Source organism: Sorghum bicolor, chromosome 7 (genome assembly GCF_000003195.3).
Source record: "Sorghum bicolor cultivar BTx623 chromosome 7, Sorghum_bicolor_NCBIv3, whole genome shotgun sequence".
Taxonomy (NCBI): Eukaryota; Viridiplantae; Streptophyta; class Magnoliopsida; order Poales; family Poaceae; genus Sorghum; species Sorghum bicolor.
The window spans coordinates 5,668,258-5,684,618 of record NC_012876.2 but is presented as its reverse complement, the minus strand read 5'-3'; the positions used below and the strand labels follow the sequence as shown (position 1 = coordinate 5,684,618).

General features: G+C 42.6%; 1 protein-coding gene across 1 annotated transcript; it reads left to right on the top strand.

Annotated features, from left to right (window-relative positions):
* On the top strand, positions 218 to 4,865 carry LOC8080876 ((E)-beta-farnesene synthase). Its single transcript, XM_021464557.1, has 7 exons — positions 218 to 405; positions 493 to 745; positions 1,222 to 1,585; positions 1,701 to 1,919; positions 2,921 to 3,056; positions 3,923 to 4,174; positions 4,406 to 4,865. Exons 1-7 carry the CDS (start codon positions 280 to 282, stop codon positions 4,697 to 4,699), a joined length of 1,644 nt encoding a protein of 547 aa, XP_021320232.1. The 5' UTR covers positions 218 to 279; the 3' UTR covers positions 4,700 to 4,865.

The following is a 16,361-nucleotide window of genomic DNA, read 5'->3' as shown; positions in this document are numbered from 1 at the left end:
AATGTTTATCTAAAAAAAAGCACCCCACGTTTTTCACGCAAAATTAATAACAGAAGTACCAGACTTGTACACCTGTACACATCAGCCGTCACTATCTTCTTTCATGCCATCCATCATTTGACTAGTCTCATGCATGCTGGGGCTGTAGATTCCAAAGCATTGCTGGTCCACAGTGCCTATAAGTACTGGTGCAATGAACCACAGATAGACCACCAAGAAATCTAGCTGTAGACCAAAGATCTCAAACTAGGGAAGACATCTAAGACTGAGGTCTAGAAGATGTCGCTGACACCTGCAGTTTGCTCCGTCAATGATGTTCAGGGGCTGCAAAAGGATCTGACGACCTACCACCCAAGTCTGTGGGGCAATTTTTTCCTGAAATACAAGCCGCCAACTGCACCAAAGGTAACACTATTATGCTGGCATCAGAACAAAAGTTGCATCGAAATTCCTGATCAACAAAACTGACTAATATTTGCTTGTCCAATGCAGCGTGGATACATGACAGAAAGGGCTGAAGTGTTGAAAGAAGAAGTTAGGAAAATGCTGAAGGCTGCAAATGAAGTAAAAAATATATTAGAACTTATAATCACATTACAGAGGCTTGGACTGGATAATCACTATGAGAATGAGATCAATGGACTGTTGAGCTTTGTTTACAATTCGGGTTACGATGACAAAGATCTGAATTTAGTCTCACTGAGATTTTATCTTCTACGCAAACATGGTTATTATGTTTCATCAGGTAATCAACACATTTAGGCCCATTTGAATTGTGGGAATTTTTCTGTTTCCCGCGCTTTTCCTGTGAGCACAATTAATTGATTCCTGTGAAATTCCTATACAATTCCTATGAAATTCCTGCATCCAAAGGGGCCTTTATTGTTTATCAAGCTATTTTGATATCCATGCTTCATCTGATGACTACAGTAACCTTTTTTGGGTAACTAGTATGTGATAAACTTGGATTTGTTATCAACATGTGTATATATATATATATGGATACATACACCAACAGGACAGCAGCAATAATGCACTGATATAAAATCAACCATGTACTTTAAACTGCTCAAGATAAGATAATATATGACATATGCAAGCAAACAGAAATTATATATCATTATAAAATATTCCCAGGCTGATAGAAACTTTGGTATTTTGCATTTAATCCATATACTTCTGGAGATAAAACAACATTTCTTCATTTGATTGTGTTTGCAGATGTCTTTACAAGTTTTAAAGACAAGGAAGGAAATTTCGTGGCAGATGATACAAAATGTCTCTTGAGCTTATACAATGCAGCATACCTTAGGACTCATGGGGAGAAAGTACTTGATGAAGCCATTATATTCACCAGACACCAACTTGAAGCTTTATTAGATTCTTTGGAATCAACGCTAGCAGATGAAGTATCTGTTACCCTTCAAACACCTCTTTTCCGAAGAGTTAGAATACTGGAAACAAGAAACTATATCCCAATCTATGAAAAGGAAGCTGCACGAAATGAAGTCATATTAGAGTTCGCAAAATTGAATTTCAACCTTCTTCAGCTTATTTATTGTGAGGAGTTAAAAAAGGTCACACTGTAAGTTAATTAAAACTTTGAATTGTAAATTTCTTATACATCAATAAGTTTGCAAAGTTTGCCTAACGAACTTCAATTATTCAATGTGTATTTACCTTAATATATATCATGACAGATGGTGGAAGCAGCTTAATGTTGAGACAAACTTAAGTTTTATTCGAGATAGAATTGTTGAATGTCATTTCTGGATGACAGGAGCATGCTTTGAACCACAGTATTCTCTTGCACGAGTTATAAGTACGAAGATGACAGCCTGTATCACAATATTAGATGACATAATGGACACCTACAGTACAACTGAGGAGGCCATGCTCCTTGCTGAAGCAATATACAGGTACAGTGTGAGCCTCCTTTCCATTCTAACGATCTTGTACTTTCATCATGTCATCCAACCCCACCACAAATCGATCAGTGCATTTTTTTTATATAGATTGTATATGTAAGTCACCTGTGCCATGGTGAGGACTAGTTTCATGGGTAGTAGCTACTGCATATTAGATTCCAAGCATGATGATCAGGGACTGAGGGAGTGGTATATTAGGTTGCCCCTTCTCTACTAATTTAGTTAAGAAGTTATCTTTAAGAGTGTAAGTCTATTTAGGATTCTTATCTAGTGTAACTAGTTTATGTGTATAGTATGTATAGCCTTTGGCAAAGTATATGTGTGGTACATGTTGCATTCTTATACATCAAGAGTGCTACATTTGACTATATAAATGAAATATCATCTTCTTTTAAGGTAGTGATGTATTTCCCCTATCTCTCTATTTTTCTACATGTTATCATGAGACTGCGATATTTTAACATTCTCCTTCCTCTACCAAATCCCTAAACCTACCACCGCCAATCTTGTCCAGCTGACCTTCTCCCAGAAGGGCCTAGCCCTCAGTGTTGTGACCATCTCACCAGCAGAGATGGAGTCATGATCACATCATGTTGACTAAGTCAAAACAGCGATGACTGAGTCAAAACAGTGAGCATCTATCCTAATCAGTGAAAAAAGGGGGAAGTTAGATATGGCTACAAAGGATATTTGTTCTGAAGTTCAATATAGTTAATAATAAAGTCTAAAATCTCTTTCACCAGCTTTTAATTGGATCCTTCCCATCCTCCCTAGTTCAACCCTATGCACAATTACCATGCCCACACATAAGCGATTGAGTCTTTGATGTTTCAGCTATTCTCGTCCAATGGATAATATCCATTATTCATGAATAGATACTGAATTATTCACAACAAAGTATAGTAAATTTTGATTCAAAATTTTGCATGGGGGTGCACTCCATGCAGCTATTCTGATTCTCATATGGTTTGAAAATGGATTGTAAAATGCAGATGGGAAGAGAATGCCGCAGAACTACTTCCAGAATACATGAAGGATTTCTATCTATACCTATTGAAGACAATCGATTCATGTGACAATGAACTAGGACCAAACAAAAGCTTTCGGACATTTTATCTCAAAGAAGTGGCAAGTCTTGTGTTTGTTCTTAATTGCTAGTTATAGAGAGCAAATGCATGCACCTTATAGTAGTTAAAGGGGAACTGGTAGCCTAGGTCCCTATAGGTCATTGTTCACACCATTCCACATACTCTTTATACAAAGACACTTCTTTGGGTATTCCATCTCTCAGGTATCCCTTTTATTTTCCTCATCCATGTTAGGATTGGTACAGTGTGCATGCCCTTGCCTGTTCTTTACACTATTAGCAAACCTTAGGATTCCGCCTCTACACAATGGTGAAGTGCATCTGGACGCCTATATTGGTTATGTCCAAACCATATCAAAACATGTTGATCAAGATTTTCATCATTGTTGGCACCCAAGCATACAGCCATACCTCATCACTTATATAATAGTGTCGAACTTGATTTCTAGTATGACCACTAATCCAGTGAAACATGCACATCTGTTTAGTAGGCTGCTCTTAATTATTTTCCTTGAAATATTGTTTGAATAGATCACACACTACTTTAAAAAAGTCATCACAACTGGTTCTTAACCCCCATCACCGCCGGTTGGTAACACAAACTGACAGTGATGATGAGACCTACTTTCACTATGATAATCCCATCACCGCCAGTTCGTAACACGAACTGGAAGTTAATTATCACCACTGGTTTTAGGTGAAAGTGTGGTAGGGAAAGACCATTTCTGTAGTAGTGACACATATTGTACATGTACTAGAAGAATTCAAAACTTATCTTACATGAACAGCAAGCTTCACAAATTTTAGATATATATTCACTACACACTACTGTCTTCATGGAATCCGCCTGACTTAACAATCATGTGAACATAGAACATGAATTCACTTATCTGATTGTTGCATGCAGTTAAAGGTGTTGGTCCGAGGAAACTCTCAAGAGATAAAATGGCGTAATGAAAATTACGTTCCAGAAACAATCAATGAACACTTAGAACATTCAGGACGATCTGTGGGAGCCTTTCAAGTAGCATGTTCTTCATTTGTTGGGATGGGTGACAACATAACAAAGGAAATTCTTGAGTGGTTTTTGACATATCCAGAACTTCTCAAGTCTTTCACGACTATTGCACGACTATCGAATGATATTGCATCAACAAAGGTATTTGCTTCTATGTAAAATTGTGCTGGAGCTTTTTGTCTTGTGAATTTTTGCACCTATATACTATCTTACTAAATTTAACTTCATCAAAATATATAATGCCATAACCAAACTACTTCACATGATACAGATAAAAAAATCATTAACTGTAGCAGTGAATATATCTAATTTATGAGAGGCATATAATTTGCAGAACATGCATGTTAAATATATTGATGTTTTCTGTTGCAGCGGGAGCAAAATGTGGGGCACCATGTTTCTACGGTCCAATGTTATATGTTGAAGCATGGGACAACAATGGATGATGCATATGAGAAGATAAAAGAGTTAATAGAAGACACATGGAAGGATATGATGGAACTCTACCTTACACCAACAGAACAACCAAAACTCGTCACACAAACAGTCGTTGATTTTGCAAGGACAGCGGACTACATGTACAAGAAAACAGATGCATTCACTTTTTCCCACACACTCAAAGATATGATAGCAAAACTCTTTGTGGAGCCAATATTATTATTCTAGACACTAGAGTGAAAGCCCTTGTTTCATAGCTATTGTACTCCAATTAAATTATCTAATCTCACTTTCAGTTATGTTGAATAAAGTGATCACCACCAGCTGTCTTGTTTTCACCAGGTTGTAGAAGTCAGCTATTCCATATAGAATAACAAATATTGGTAATTTCTAAGTTAGAAATGTTCCATCAGCTAATTAAATGAATTGAGTACCTGCTCAAACAATATGATGTTTGTTTCATATGATGCTCTGTTTTCAATCTTTGTAAAAATTATTGGGTAGTAAGAAAATCAGATGTAGTGAAAGATATGTTAAAAATGTTTTTGTGAGCAGGGGTTTGTTATCACAGTTATATATATTGTTGTATATGATCAACATGACTTCGAAAAAGTTTGTAGAAATTTGTTTATAACTTAAAAATGCCTATTTGACTCTATGGTTTTAAGATTAAGGAAATGTAAATTAAAGTAGAGTTCTGATCTCTGTAACAATGCAGTACACACAACCATTACAAATGAAATTAAAAAAAGATGAGATCCAATATGCTTTAAACATCATAAGATGTCATACTCAGGGTGTAGCTCAAACCACATATCAACCTATGCTCCGATTACAAATAAAAAGTTTGACGTAGTTGTTTTCCTTGTAATACAAAGAGAGATGGTCAAATTGAAGTCCATAAAGTCATGTAAGAACATAATGGGCAAAGACGGGGTGTGAATTGGGATCCAAAAGATTGAAGCAACAACCTTAGCCTATGTAAAATCTACACTACCAAGAACTATGACACCTAAGTTCTTCTACAAAAAGTAATCTAAGTCATTTGGGCCATCACATCTAATCATGTCCTTGACAGAAGATCACACTAAGAAACGAGTCCTTAGGAACAAGAAGTAAACAACACACCACCATGACATTATGCCCGTGTGCACGCGTGCCTCGAAGGCCCAAGGCGCCACATCATGTTCATGCTCACGACTCATTACACACATACGCGGACATGAACATGTGCCACTACACAACACGCATGTTGTGGACACACCCTATCGGTTTGGCCTTTCATTTATGTAACACCCGACCCAGGGCTTAATAGGATTAATAGGAGGACTCATACCAACAAGTTGCAACTTCTTTTCCGAAAGCCCATCTTGATAGAACTCTAAAGTTAAGCGTGCTTGGCCTAGAGCAATTTAGGGATGGGTGACCGACCGAGAAGTACTTTCCGGGTGCGCGCGAGTGAGGACAAAGTGTGCAGAAAAGACAAAGTGTTGGTCTGTGGGGACTGACTATGTCCTAGAAAAGCTGCCAGATGTAAGCGGGCCCGGCCTCGTGGAGGCGGGACGTTACAAATTGGTATCAAAGCCATGTTGACTGTAGGACGCAAGCCTAGGTAGCAATGGTCGATATAGTATCTTTGTTTTATTTATTTCATGCTTTCTACCTTACTTTTTGTTATTTTATAAAATTTATTATGCTTATATCACTTATTCTATTGCAAAATTGTTGATCTAATCTTAAAATAAAATGTATAGATGCCATCTGTTACGAGGTCTCGCCGTGCCAGCACCAGGAGCTACATCTCTCAGTTCACGCCCCAGTCGTCCCAGCCAGTGGTGGACATCTCCGACGACGAGACTGTCCCTATGGATGAAGAGGATCCGGCGATGGTGACAGAGGTGGATGATGATGATGAGAACTGGATGGACTCCCCTGTAGCAGCTGCACCTGTTCCACCCACTGCACCCACTCCACCAGTTGCTCCAGTGGCACCTGTTGCACCTACACCACCAGCTCCACCAGTTGCACCTGCTGCCCCTGCTGTACCAGAGGTGGTGTCTCCAGATGGTCCTGAGGAAGAAGACCCAGGATGGACTACCACCATCCACTACAAGTATCCTTCACTGACAGCCTACTTCCACAACTTGCTTAGGTAGATGTTGGATACTTACTATGCTGATAAGGAGATTGGCATCAGGTACTGCTGTGCAGAGTACACACACCCCTATGAGGCCACATACTGGAGGTCGGATCTTACCATCACAGTGGGGAATGAGACACATGACAGCTATATGGTAGAGAGCATTCATGGTCACATTGCTAGGCGAGCTGAGGCACAAGACAACATGGAGGACGCCGCCCAGATGGCTTACACTCACTACCTTGGCCTTCGCTATGAGGCCATGAGAGCAGACCAATACAAGTTCCTCCCTCGCCATGATTCTACTATTGGTACTTAGTCTATCGAGAACCCGCAGGAGGTTGACACGCCATTGGATGCAACTGTTAGGCATATGCATGTCCTGCAGATGGTCAATGATGATCTACAGGAGGAGCTACGTGACCAGCAGGATTCCCTAGACCGCTTCCAGGAGATGGTTGACAGCCTTAGAGAGCAGCTTGAGTTGCCACCGCTCTACAAGAAGAAGACCGCACCTCCTAGCATCTCCAGCGACGCACCATAGGCCTAGGATGCCATAGTTGTTTTATTTCGTAGTCCCGCTGTGTCAGTTGAGTTTGGAGTGTTTGTGAACAATTGATGTGTCCGTTGAATTTTTTTATGTATTTGCATGATTTGAATCTTTGTAATGACTGCTGGAAGGTTGTGGATTTATCTACAAACTTCTGTTATCTTAAGTTTAATTATCGAATGCTTAGTTGGGTTGGTATATTCTGCTGTCGCTGTGCTGTTTTTCTAGAGCAGCCTGTGATGTTTAACTTTTATCTCTGAAGTGGTACGTCCAACAATTCTGAAATTTTTGTGGAGGAAACTAGACTGATGTATCTCTCATTTGCAACTAGAACCAAGTCAAAACCTGCTCGGGTCTGGGAGATATCCTTGTTACAATCTGGGACTATTGCGCAGACTAGAACACAGAACAGATTCGCTTTACCCCTGTTTTTGATCAAGAAATTTCAGAATCTGTAAAAGTGGTCTGAACAAAAGTTGTAACAAATTTCATAAGCTTTCCAAAAATATATGGCACGCCTCTGTTGGATCTGAGAAACTCGAGTTATGAGTTAAATACTGCACTGCTGATTTTGCATCTTGTCCAGAAAAATTTCAGCAAAGCTTATTTGATATTATAATCAGTTTATAATTATGGAAATACCTCTAAAAGCTTATTCTTTTGTTGGAAACAGATGGCTGATGAAGGAGGAAGAGGCCGTGGTCGAGGTCGAGGCCGTGGCCGTGGACGTGGCCGTGGCGCACCGGTGGATCCACCGCCACCACCACAGCCTGTGACAGTGGAGCAGCTCATGTTGATGCAAGCTCAATTGGTGCAAACTATGATGGATCGCCTGGATCACCAGCCCGCCATCGTACCACCACCGGTCTAGGTTCGCGATAAGAGGGGAGAGTTCATGAAGGGACGTCCCCCTATTTTTACACATGCTAGTGACCCTTTAGAAGCTGATGATTGGTTAAGAGCTACGGAGAAGCAGCTGAACATTGCTCAGTGCAATGAGATGGAGAAGGTGTTGTATGCCTCCGGACAACTACAAGGGGCTGCACAGGAGTGGTGGGAGTCCTACCAATATGGACGCCGAAACAATGCACCACCTGTCACTTGGAGGGAATTCACCTAGAGTTTTCGGTCTTACCACATTCCAGAGGGGCTCATCGAGCTCAAACAAGAGGAGTTCCGTACTCTCAAGCAAGGCTCCATGACTGTCGCTGAGTACCGTGACAAGTTCGCTCAATTGTCACGTTACGCTCCGGATGAAGTAGCCAAGGATTCTGACAAGCAACGTCGTTTCCTGAAAGGACTGTATGATGGCCTGCAACTGCAGTTGATGTCCAATGTTTACCCCAGCTTCCAGGAACTTGTGAACTGCGCTATTGTGATTGACAATAAGCGCAAAGAGATGGATGCTAAGAAGAGGAAGATTCAGGGGCAGGCATCTAGCAGCAACACTCGTCCGCGTGTGTTTCCTCAGCAGGGCTTTCCTCCCAGGAACCAGAGGCCCCCTAGTCAGTGGAATCAGGGCCAGTACCCTCCGCGCAACCAAAACCAGAACCAGCAGCATCCCCAGTACCAGCAGCAGTTTGGTAATCAACGCCCTCAGCAGCAAGCTAACCCCCAGGCACCACGTCTAGGTGTGCCCAACAATGCTCCAGTGAAGACAGCAGTGGCAAACAACCCCAATGCTTGCTACCGTTGTGGTGAAGTGGGTCACTATGCCCATCAGTGCCCGAAGAAGCAGAACCCCTCAGCCCCACAGAATCAGAACAACAATCAGAGGCCCAGTGCTCGACCACCCCACACTGGAAGGGTGAACCATGTGTCTACTGAATCAGCTCAGGAGGCACCCGAGGTCATGCTGGGTACGTTCAGTATCAACTCCATCCCTGCTACTGTACTTTTTGATTCCGGAGCTTCGCATTCTTTCTTCTCGCAAGCTTTTGTTAGAGTACATAGCATAGCTTTATGTGCCATGAAAAACTCAATGCTAGTGAATTCACCGGGGGTACTATGCCAGCGAACTATTGGAGTCCCTCCACTAGTGTTTCTCTAAGGGAGGTAGAGTTCAAAGTAAACCCCATTGTGATAAGAACTTCTGGTATTGACCTTATCCTTGGGATGGATTGGATGAAGCAACATCGGGCAGTGATTCAGTGCCAGGAGAAGTCTGTGGTAGTAACATCACCTAAAGGGGATAGAATTTGTGTAGAAGTGGCAGTGCAAGCACCTCCAACTGCTACCATGAACCAGTTGACTGATGAAGTCAATGAGGAGAACCAAATGGTGGATGACTTCCCTGATGTGTTCCCTGATGAATTGCCAAGTATGCCACCTGACCGAGACATCGAATTCCTTATTGAACTTTTACCTGGTACTGCACCTATAGCTAAAAGACCTTATAGAATGGGAGTGAATGAACTAGAGGAACATAAGAAACAAATTAAGGAGTTGTTAGAGAAGGGTTTTATTCATCCTAGTTCATCATCTTGGGGAGCACCCGTTATCTTTGTCGATAAGAAAGATGGTACCAGGAGAATGTGTGTGGATTACCGGTCACTAAATGAAGTAACCATCAAAAACAAGTACCCTTTGCCTAGAATTGATGACCTATTTGATCAATTAAAAGGTGCTTGTGTGTTCTCAAAAATAGACCTTCGATCTGGTTATCACCAACTGAAAATCCGTGCATCAGATGTACCTAAGACAGCCTTTACTACTAGGTATGGCCTGTATGAGTACACAGTTATGTCTTTCGGGCTGACCAATGCGCCCGCATATTTCATGTACCTCATGAACAAGGTGTTCATGGAGTTCTTGGATAAGTTTGTAGTGGTGTTCATTGATGACATACTCATCTTTTCCAAAACTAAAGAGGAACATGCGGAGCATCTGAGGCTAGTCTTACAAAAGCTTAGAGAACATAAGCTATATGCCAAAAGAAGCAAGTGTGAGTTTTGGCTAAAGGAGGTCTCCTTTCTGGGACACGTGGTCTCCAATGGAGGGATAGCCGTGGACCCCAGCAAGGTGCAAGATGTGTTGAATTGGAAACCCCCGACCAATGTGAGTGAAATACGTAGCTTTCTAGGATTGGCCGGATATTATAGTAGATTCATTGAAGGATTCTCTAAACTTGCTAAGCCCATGACGGCCTTATTAGAGAAGAGTGCTAAGTTTGATTGGTCAGACAAATGCCAGGCTAACTTTGAGGAGTTAAAGAAGAGGTTGACCACAGCTCCAGTGTTGACCTTACCTGACTTAAGCAAGAGCTTCTCCATCTATTGTGATGCTTCTCGCTTAGGTTTAGGTTGTGTGCTCATGCAAGAAGGAAGAGTAGTGGCCTATGCATCTAGGCAGTTGAGGAAACATGAGTTGAATTACCCTACTCATGATCTGGAGCTAGCCGCAGTGGTCCATGCCTTAAAAATCTGGAGGCATTACTTGATTGGTCACAATTGTGATATTTACACAGACCATAAGAGCCTAAAGTATATCTTCACCCAGTTAGACCTGAATCTAAGGCAACGTAGTTGGTTAGAGCTGATCAAGGATTATGACCTGGAAGTGCATTATCACCCTGGGAAAGCAAATGTAGTTGCAGATGCACTTAGTAGGAAAAGCTATGTCAACAGACTTCAGCTGACATTTATTCCAGCTGAGTTGCGAGCCAAAATAGAACACCTCAACATAGGCTTTGTGAATCATACCATGGGTCTAGAGATAGAGCCAACATTGGAACAAGAGATACGTAAGAGTCAGTTGGAGGATGAAAAATTAAAAGAGATAGCAGATAATGTAGTGCTTGGAAAGGCACCAGGCTTCAGGATAGATGAGAATGGTACCCTATAGTTTGGGAAAAGGATATGTGTGCCTGAAGTGAAGGCTATCCGAGACACAATTCTGCGTGAGGCGCATGACTCTGCTTATTCAATACACCCTGGGAGTACCAAGATGTATTTGGACCTAAAGGAGAGATATTGGTGGTATGGATTGAAAAGGGATGTAGCGGAGTATGTTGCTCTGTGTGACACCTATCAGAGGGTGAAAGCTGAGCACCAACGACCTGCAGGGTTGTTGCAACCAATGCAGATACCCGAATGGAAATGGGAAGAAGTCAGTATGGACTTTATTACCGGGTTGCCACGTACTCAACGTGGGTATGACTCGATTTGGGTAATAGTAGACTGACTCACTAAGGTTGCACATTTCTTACCAATCAAAACCAACTACAAAGGGGCAAGGTTAGCTGAGCTGTACATGGAAAGGATTGTGTGCTTACATGAAGTTCCAAAGAAGATCGTGTCCGACCAAGGAACTCAGTTTACATCGCACTTTTGGCATAAAGTACATAGATCCTTGGGAACTAAGCTGAACTTTAGTTCTGCTTATCATCCCCAAACTGATGGGCAGACAGAAAGAGTTAATCAGATCTTGGAGGATATGCTTAGAGCTTGTGCTCTGCAGTATGGTACTAGTTGGGACAAAAGTCTGCCGTATGCTGAGTTTTCCTATAACAACAGCTACCAGAAGAGTCTCAAGATGGCACCATTTGAAGCTTTGTATGGTCGCAAGTGTAGGACACCTTTATTCTAGAATCAAACTGGTGAAACACAGGTGTTTGGACCAGACGTCCTAAGAAGTGCTGAAGAACAAGTGAGGATGATTAGGGACAATCTAAGAGTGGCACAATCGAGGCAGAAAAGTTATGCCGACACCCGAAGAAGGGACTTGAGCTTCAAAGAGGGTGATTTTGTATATCTGAAGGTATCTCCAATGAAGAGTGTAAAGAGATTCAATGTGAAGGGTAAGCTAGCACCAAGATATGTCGGACCTTTCAGGATTCTTGCAAGACGTGGAGAAGTAGCCTATCAGTTAGAACTTCCTGAGAGCTTGTCAGGTGTACATGATGTATTCCATGTTTCTCAGTTGAAGAAGTGTTTGCGGGTACCCGAAGAGCAGATTCCTATAGAAGAGTTGACCGTTAAAAAAGATCTCACTTATGAAGAGTACCCGATAAAGATCTTGGAAACTGCCGATAGAGTTACAAGAAGGAGAACCATAAAGATGTGTAAAGTACAGTGGAACCGTAATACCGAAGATGAAGCTACCTGGGAAAGAGAAGAGGATTTGAGAAAGTCGTATCCACAACTGTTTGAGTAAGCATCACCCAATCTCGAGGACGAGATTATTTTTAAGGGGGGTAGAATTGTAACACCCAAAAATTTTATTTATTTAAAATAGATGAATTGAATTTAAATGAATTTATTTTGTGAGCATTTTCAATATAGGAAAATAAATAAATTTGGAGAAATTAAAATTAAATATAAGTTTAGGCTAATATTTTGTTGCATACATGCTGGTGCACTTCTTTTATGTGATGAGTGGTTTTGAAGAAAGGAATTTGAATTCAAAAATTCATTTGGAAAAGAGTTTGAAAAAAATTGTTTGGAAAATAAAAAGGAAAAAGCCTTTCTCTCCCACTTCCTTCTTTTCGGCCATTTTGGCCCAAACCCCGCGCCCCCTTCCTGGGCCACGGCCCAACCGGCTCCCCCTCCCCCTCTCTCCCTCCCCGCTGACAGGCGGGGCCCGCTGTCAGCATCTCCTTCCCCAACTGCCCACCCCGATTCCCACTCTCTCTCTCTCTCTCAGCTCAAACTGCCGAGCCGCCCCCCCCCCCCCCGCCTCGGTCTTTAAGTTGGAGAGCCCCCCGCGCGCCCGAGCCATTCTCCTCACCCACTTCGCCTTCCCCTCCCTTTCTCTGTCTTGATTGGGAAGTTCCGAGCGCCGCCGAGATCGCCGCCGTGGTGGAGTTTTTGTTTGGCCGAGCTTCTTCCCCCGTAATCCCCTTGCCGAGCTCTGTTTTGGTCCCGCGAAGTCGCCTAGTTTCTTCTTCTTATTTTTCTCGCCTCGGTTCTCTCTCTAACTGTCGTCGTGTGTGCACAGGAGCATCCTCGCCGCCGTTTCGCGTGGTCAGCCGCCGTCGAGCCGTCCTAGCCCTTGCTCTCGGCGTAGTCGGGTTCGCGGTGAGCTCCTCTTGCCTCCCGTGCTCTTGGATTGAAGTTTCGTCCACCGTAGTGTGTTTTCCTCTACTCCGGCAAACTCCCGGCCATGGCGCCGCCGTGAACCTTCTCGGAAACCGCCTCCTCGACCGCGTTTATGGTTTGGAACGGACTCGCATCGCTCTCCTCTTTCTCTCAGTGCAAACGGAATCGAAAACCATGCACCGTAGCTCCTTATTCTGTTGCTCCGGTGAGCTTCGTTGCGCCGGCCATGGTGGCCACCGTGTTCTTCCCGTAGCTGCTGGCCTGTGCGCCGTCCCCTTCCTCTCTCTCTCTCTCTCTTTCTTTTAATCCAGCGCGTTCAAGCTTGATCCAACGGCCAGAATCGCTTGATACCCCTTCATGTGATACTTTGTTAAAGAGCCCCTCAAAAATCTTGATTTTGCGCGCGCAGTCCACGGCCAGAGGGAATTTCTAGAATTTAATTCATTTATTTAAATTCGTTTAGACTCTGCTTTATTTACAAAATTGCCACAACATTGTTTTAGCTATAAAATCGTCGTTTGAACTCCGAATCGATCCGTTCAAGTTGCGTTAGTTTCGTAATTTCGTAAGCTTCATGTTGGTACCACTGTTGCTTAGGTTTACCACGGTTAGATTTCCTAGTTAATTACAAGTCCGTAGATTGCTGTTGAAATCCCGTTAAAAGCCTAACTTTCGCGTCGTAAGTCCGTTTTTCGTGAATTTCGCGTTGATGTGATCGTAGCAGCACGTAGATGATTTTTGGAAAACTTTTATTTAATTTATTTACTGCTGGTGTACTGTTCTAACTTTAGGAATTGTTCTCTTGCATGTTTGTCTTGGTATGCGTGATGATTGTGATGTGTTGATCGAGCCCAGACGGTGAGGAGTATTTCGGGAGTCCGGAGCTCTTTGGGGACTAGCAGGACCAGCAAGACCAGTAGGAGTACGTGAACCAAGGCAAGTATAGCATAGGCCTACCTTGTTGTCCTACTCATTTTTAAGTATTTCACCCTGCATATGTATAATATTGCAAACCATAAGGACATCCTAGTTGTTGATGACAATTACCTTGTTCCCGAGGGTTTTTATTGCATATGGGTAGAAGTGCTAGTGCTCTAACTCTAATTATATATGATCTGAAATCAGTGATGGAACCATAGTTAATTGATTAAACATGATTATGATAAATGGAACATAGGGCTATGGTACAAATGATTGTTGGTCATGTTGTCCTAGACCCTCTGTAAGGACTTATCTGTCAGCAAAAGCTGGGACTTACAGTGCAACCGGGAGAGTCACATGGCTCTAACTTTAGCTCAGTAATAGGATCTTTTCTAACTCGTTAGAGGTTACCCGAAAGGGCGCAAGAGGGGCTTGCCACTTTGGGTGTAGTGCTGCCCCTGTTTCTATGAGTATAGCCGCGATGGAAATGTGCCATAGAAAAGGGGGGTTTTCTACATCTGCCTGCCGAGGAAACCTCGCGGCCCTAACTGGTTAGAATAGGCCTATGGAAGGCTTCATAGTGTACCATGCCCGCTCACCTTGGTAGTGTTTGGGGGTCGACGGACCCCGGGCATATGGGCAACACGACTCACGGTGAAAGTGCACAACCTCTGCAGAGTGTATAACTGTTATAACAGCCGTGCTCACTGTCACGAGCGGCCCGAAAAACTCACAGAATAACTGGTTACTGATGGCTTTATGGTACATGATGATGTATAATTATGCTTTAATGTGACATAATGACTTACTATGGTTCTAATAACAGATCATATGGGATATTTGGGAGCTTAAGCATAAACTAATAAAAATTAATGATAAAATACTGACCTACTAAAAAGCTGATGCAGTGTTGACACTTGCTAACACCACTTGAATACTAGGTTGTCATCCCCAGCATGGCACTAGAGTGTACTATGGTATTTATACGCACACAGATAATCCGCAAGCGCACGGATACCGATGTAGCTTTTACCCGGTTAAAAGTTTTATCGTATCCACAGGGAAACGGGAGAACCAACTACGCTCTAACTTAACCAAGATAGATAGATAAGTGTAAATAGGAAAGATGGTGGAATTGAATAAGAACAATATTAAAGATAAGATAACAATAGGTAAATAATAGGGAAATAGAGAGTTGAGCAATCTAGTATATGGGCGATGGTAGCAGAATAGAGAGGATAACTATTGTTTCTCTACTTCAAAGGGGTATGTCTATGTCTGGGACGAACCACGTGATAAGATTACACCACAAAGGATGCTTATCCATAGGCCGATAAACCCTACCCGTCCTGCTAACGAGAGGTGGACTACAGAGGACCAACGTAACTGTCACCTACGCGGCCTACCACACGATCCGGCTAGACAGGGGATATCCACAAGTAATCTAGGTCTAAGCACCACGCTTACACCTATACTACAACTCTAACCTATAGGGTCCTATAGATTAGAAGTACTCAAAAGAGTTGTGAACCAGAACATACATGATTAGTAATTGCATAATGAATTAGAAGTAGATTACCAGAGTCATCCCATGAGCAAGCTTGATTAGAGCTTGATCATGATGAAGTACAACCGGAGGAAGAACTGACAGGCCGGCCTCTCCTCTAATCCTACTTCGCTCTCCATGTTGCTACTATCTAGATCTACTCTAGTTTAGAGAAGAGAGGAGAGCTGTCATCTCTAAACCCTAGCTTTTGCTCTGTCTATGAATAATAAATAATGATCAAGGGGTGCCTCCTCCAGGGGCCAGGGGGTCTGGTTATATAGTCCCCTCAAGTGAACCTGGGCCGTCGGATCAAACCGACATTGATTGAACGGTTATTCTTGATCCTTTAGGTCGGTGGAGCATAATCCGCGAGATTGAGCATGATTGGCCGAAAAAGGTGGGCGGGCGCCCTAAGGACTTGGGCGGGCGCCCTGTCCCTGACTCCGTTCGATCTCCGCTTCCTTCCCGTGGCTTCTGGAGTCTTCTAGATGTAAGATAATTGCGCGGCACGTTGATATCTCTATGTAATCCCGACGTGTGGGCCTTTTTTCCTTATTTCCTGATAACCCCCTGCAGAAATAGACAAATACCAAAACTCGTGGAATTCTGTCAGATAAAACCATAAGTCTCGATGTTGATTTCATTTGGATCTTTTTCTTTGTTTATTTGATAGTTAAATGTGGTACTTAAGGACC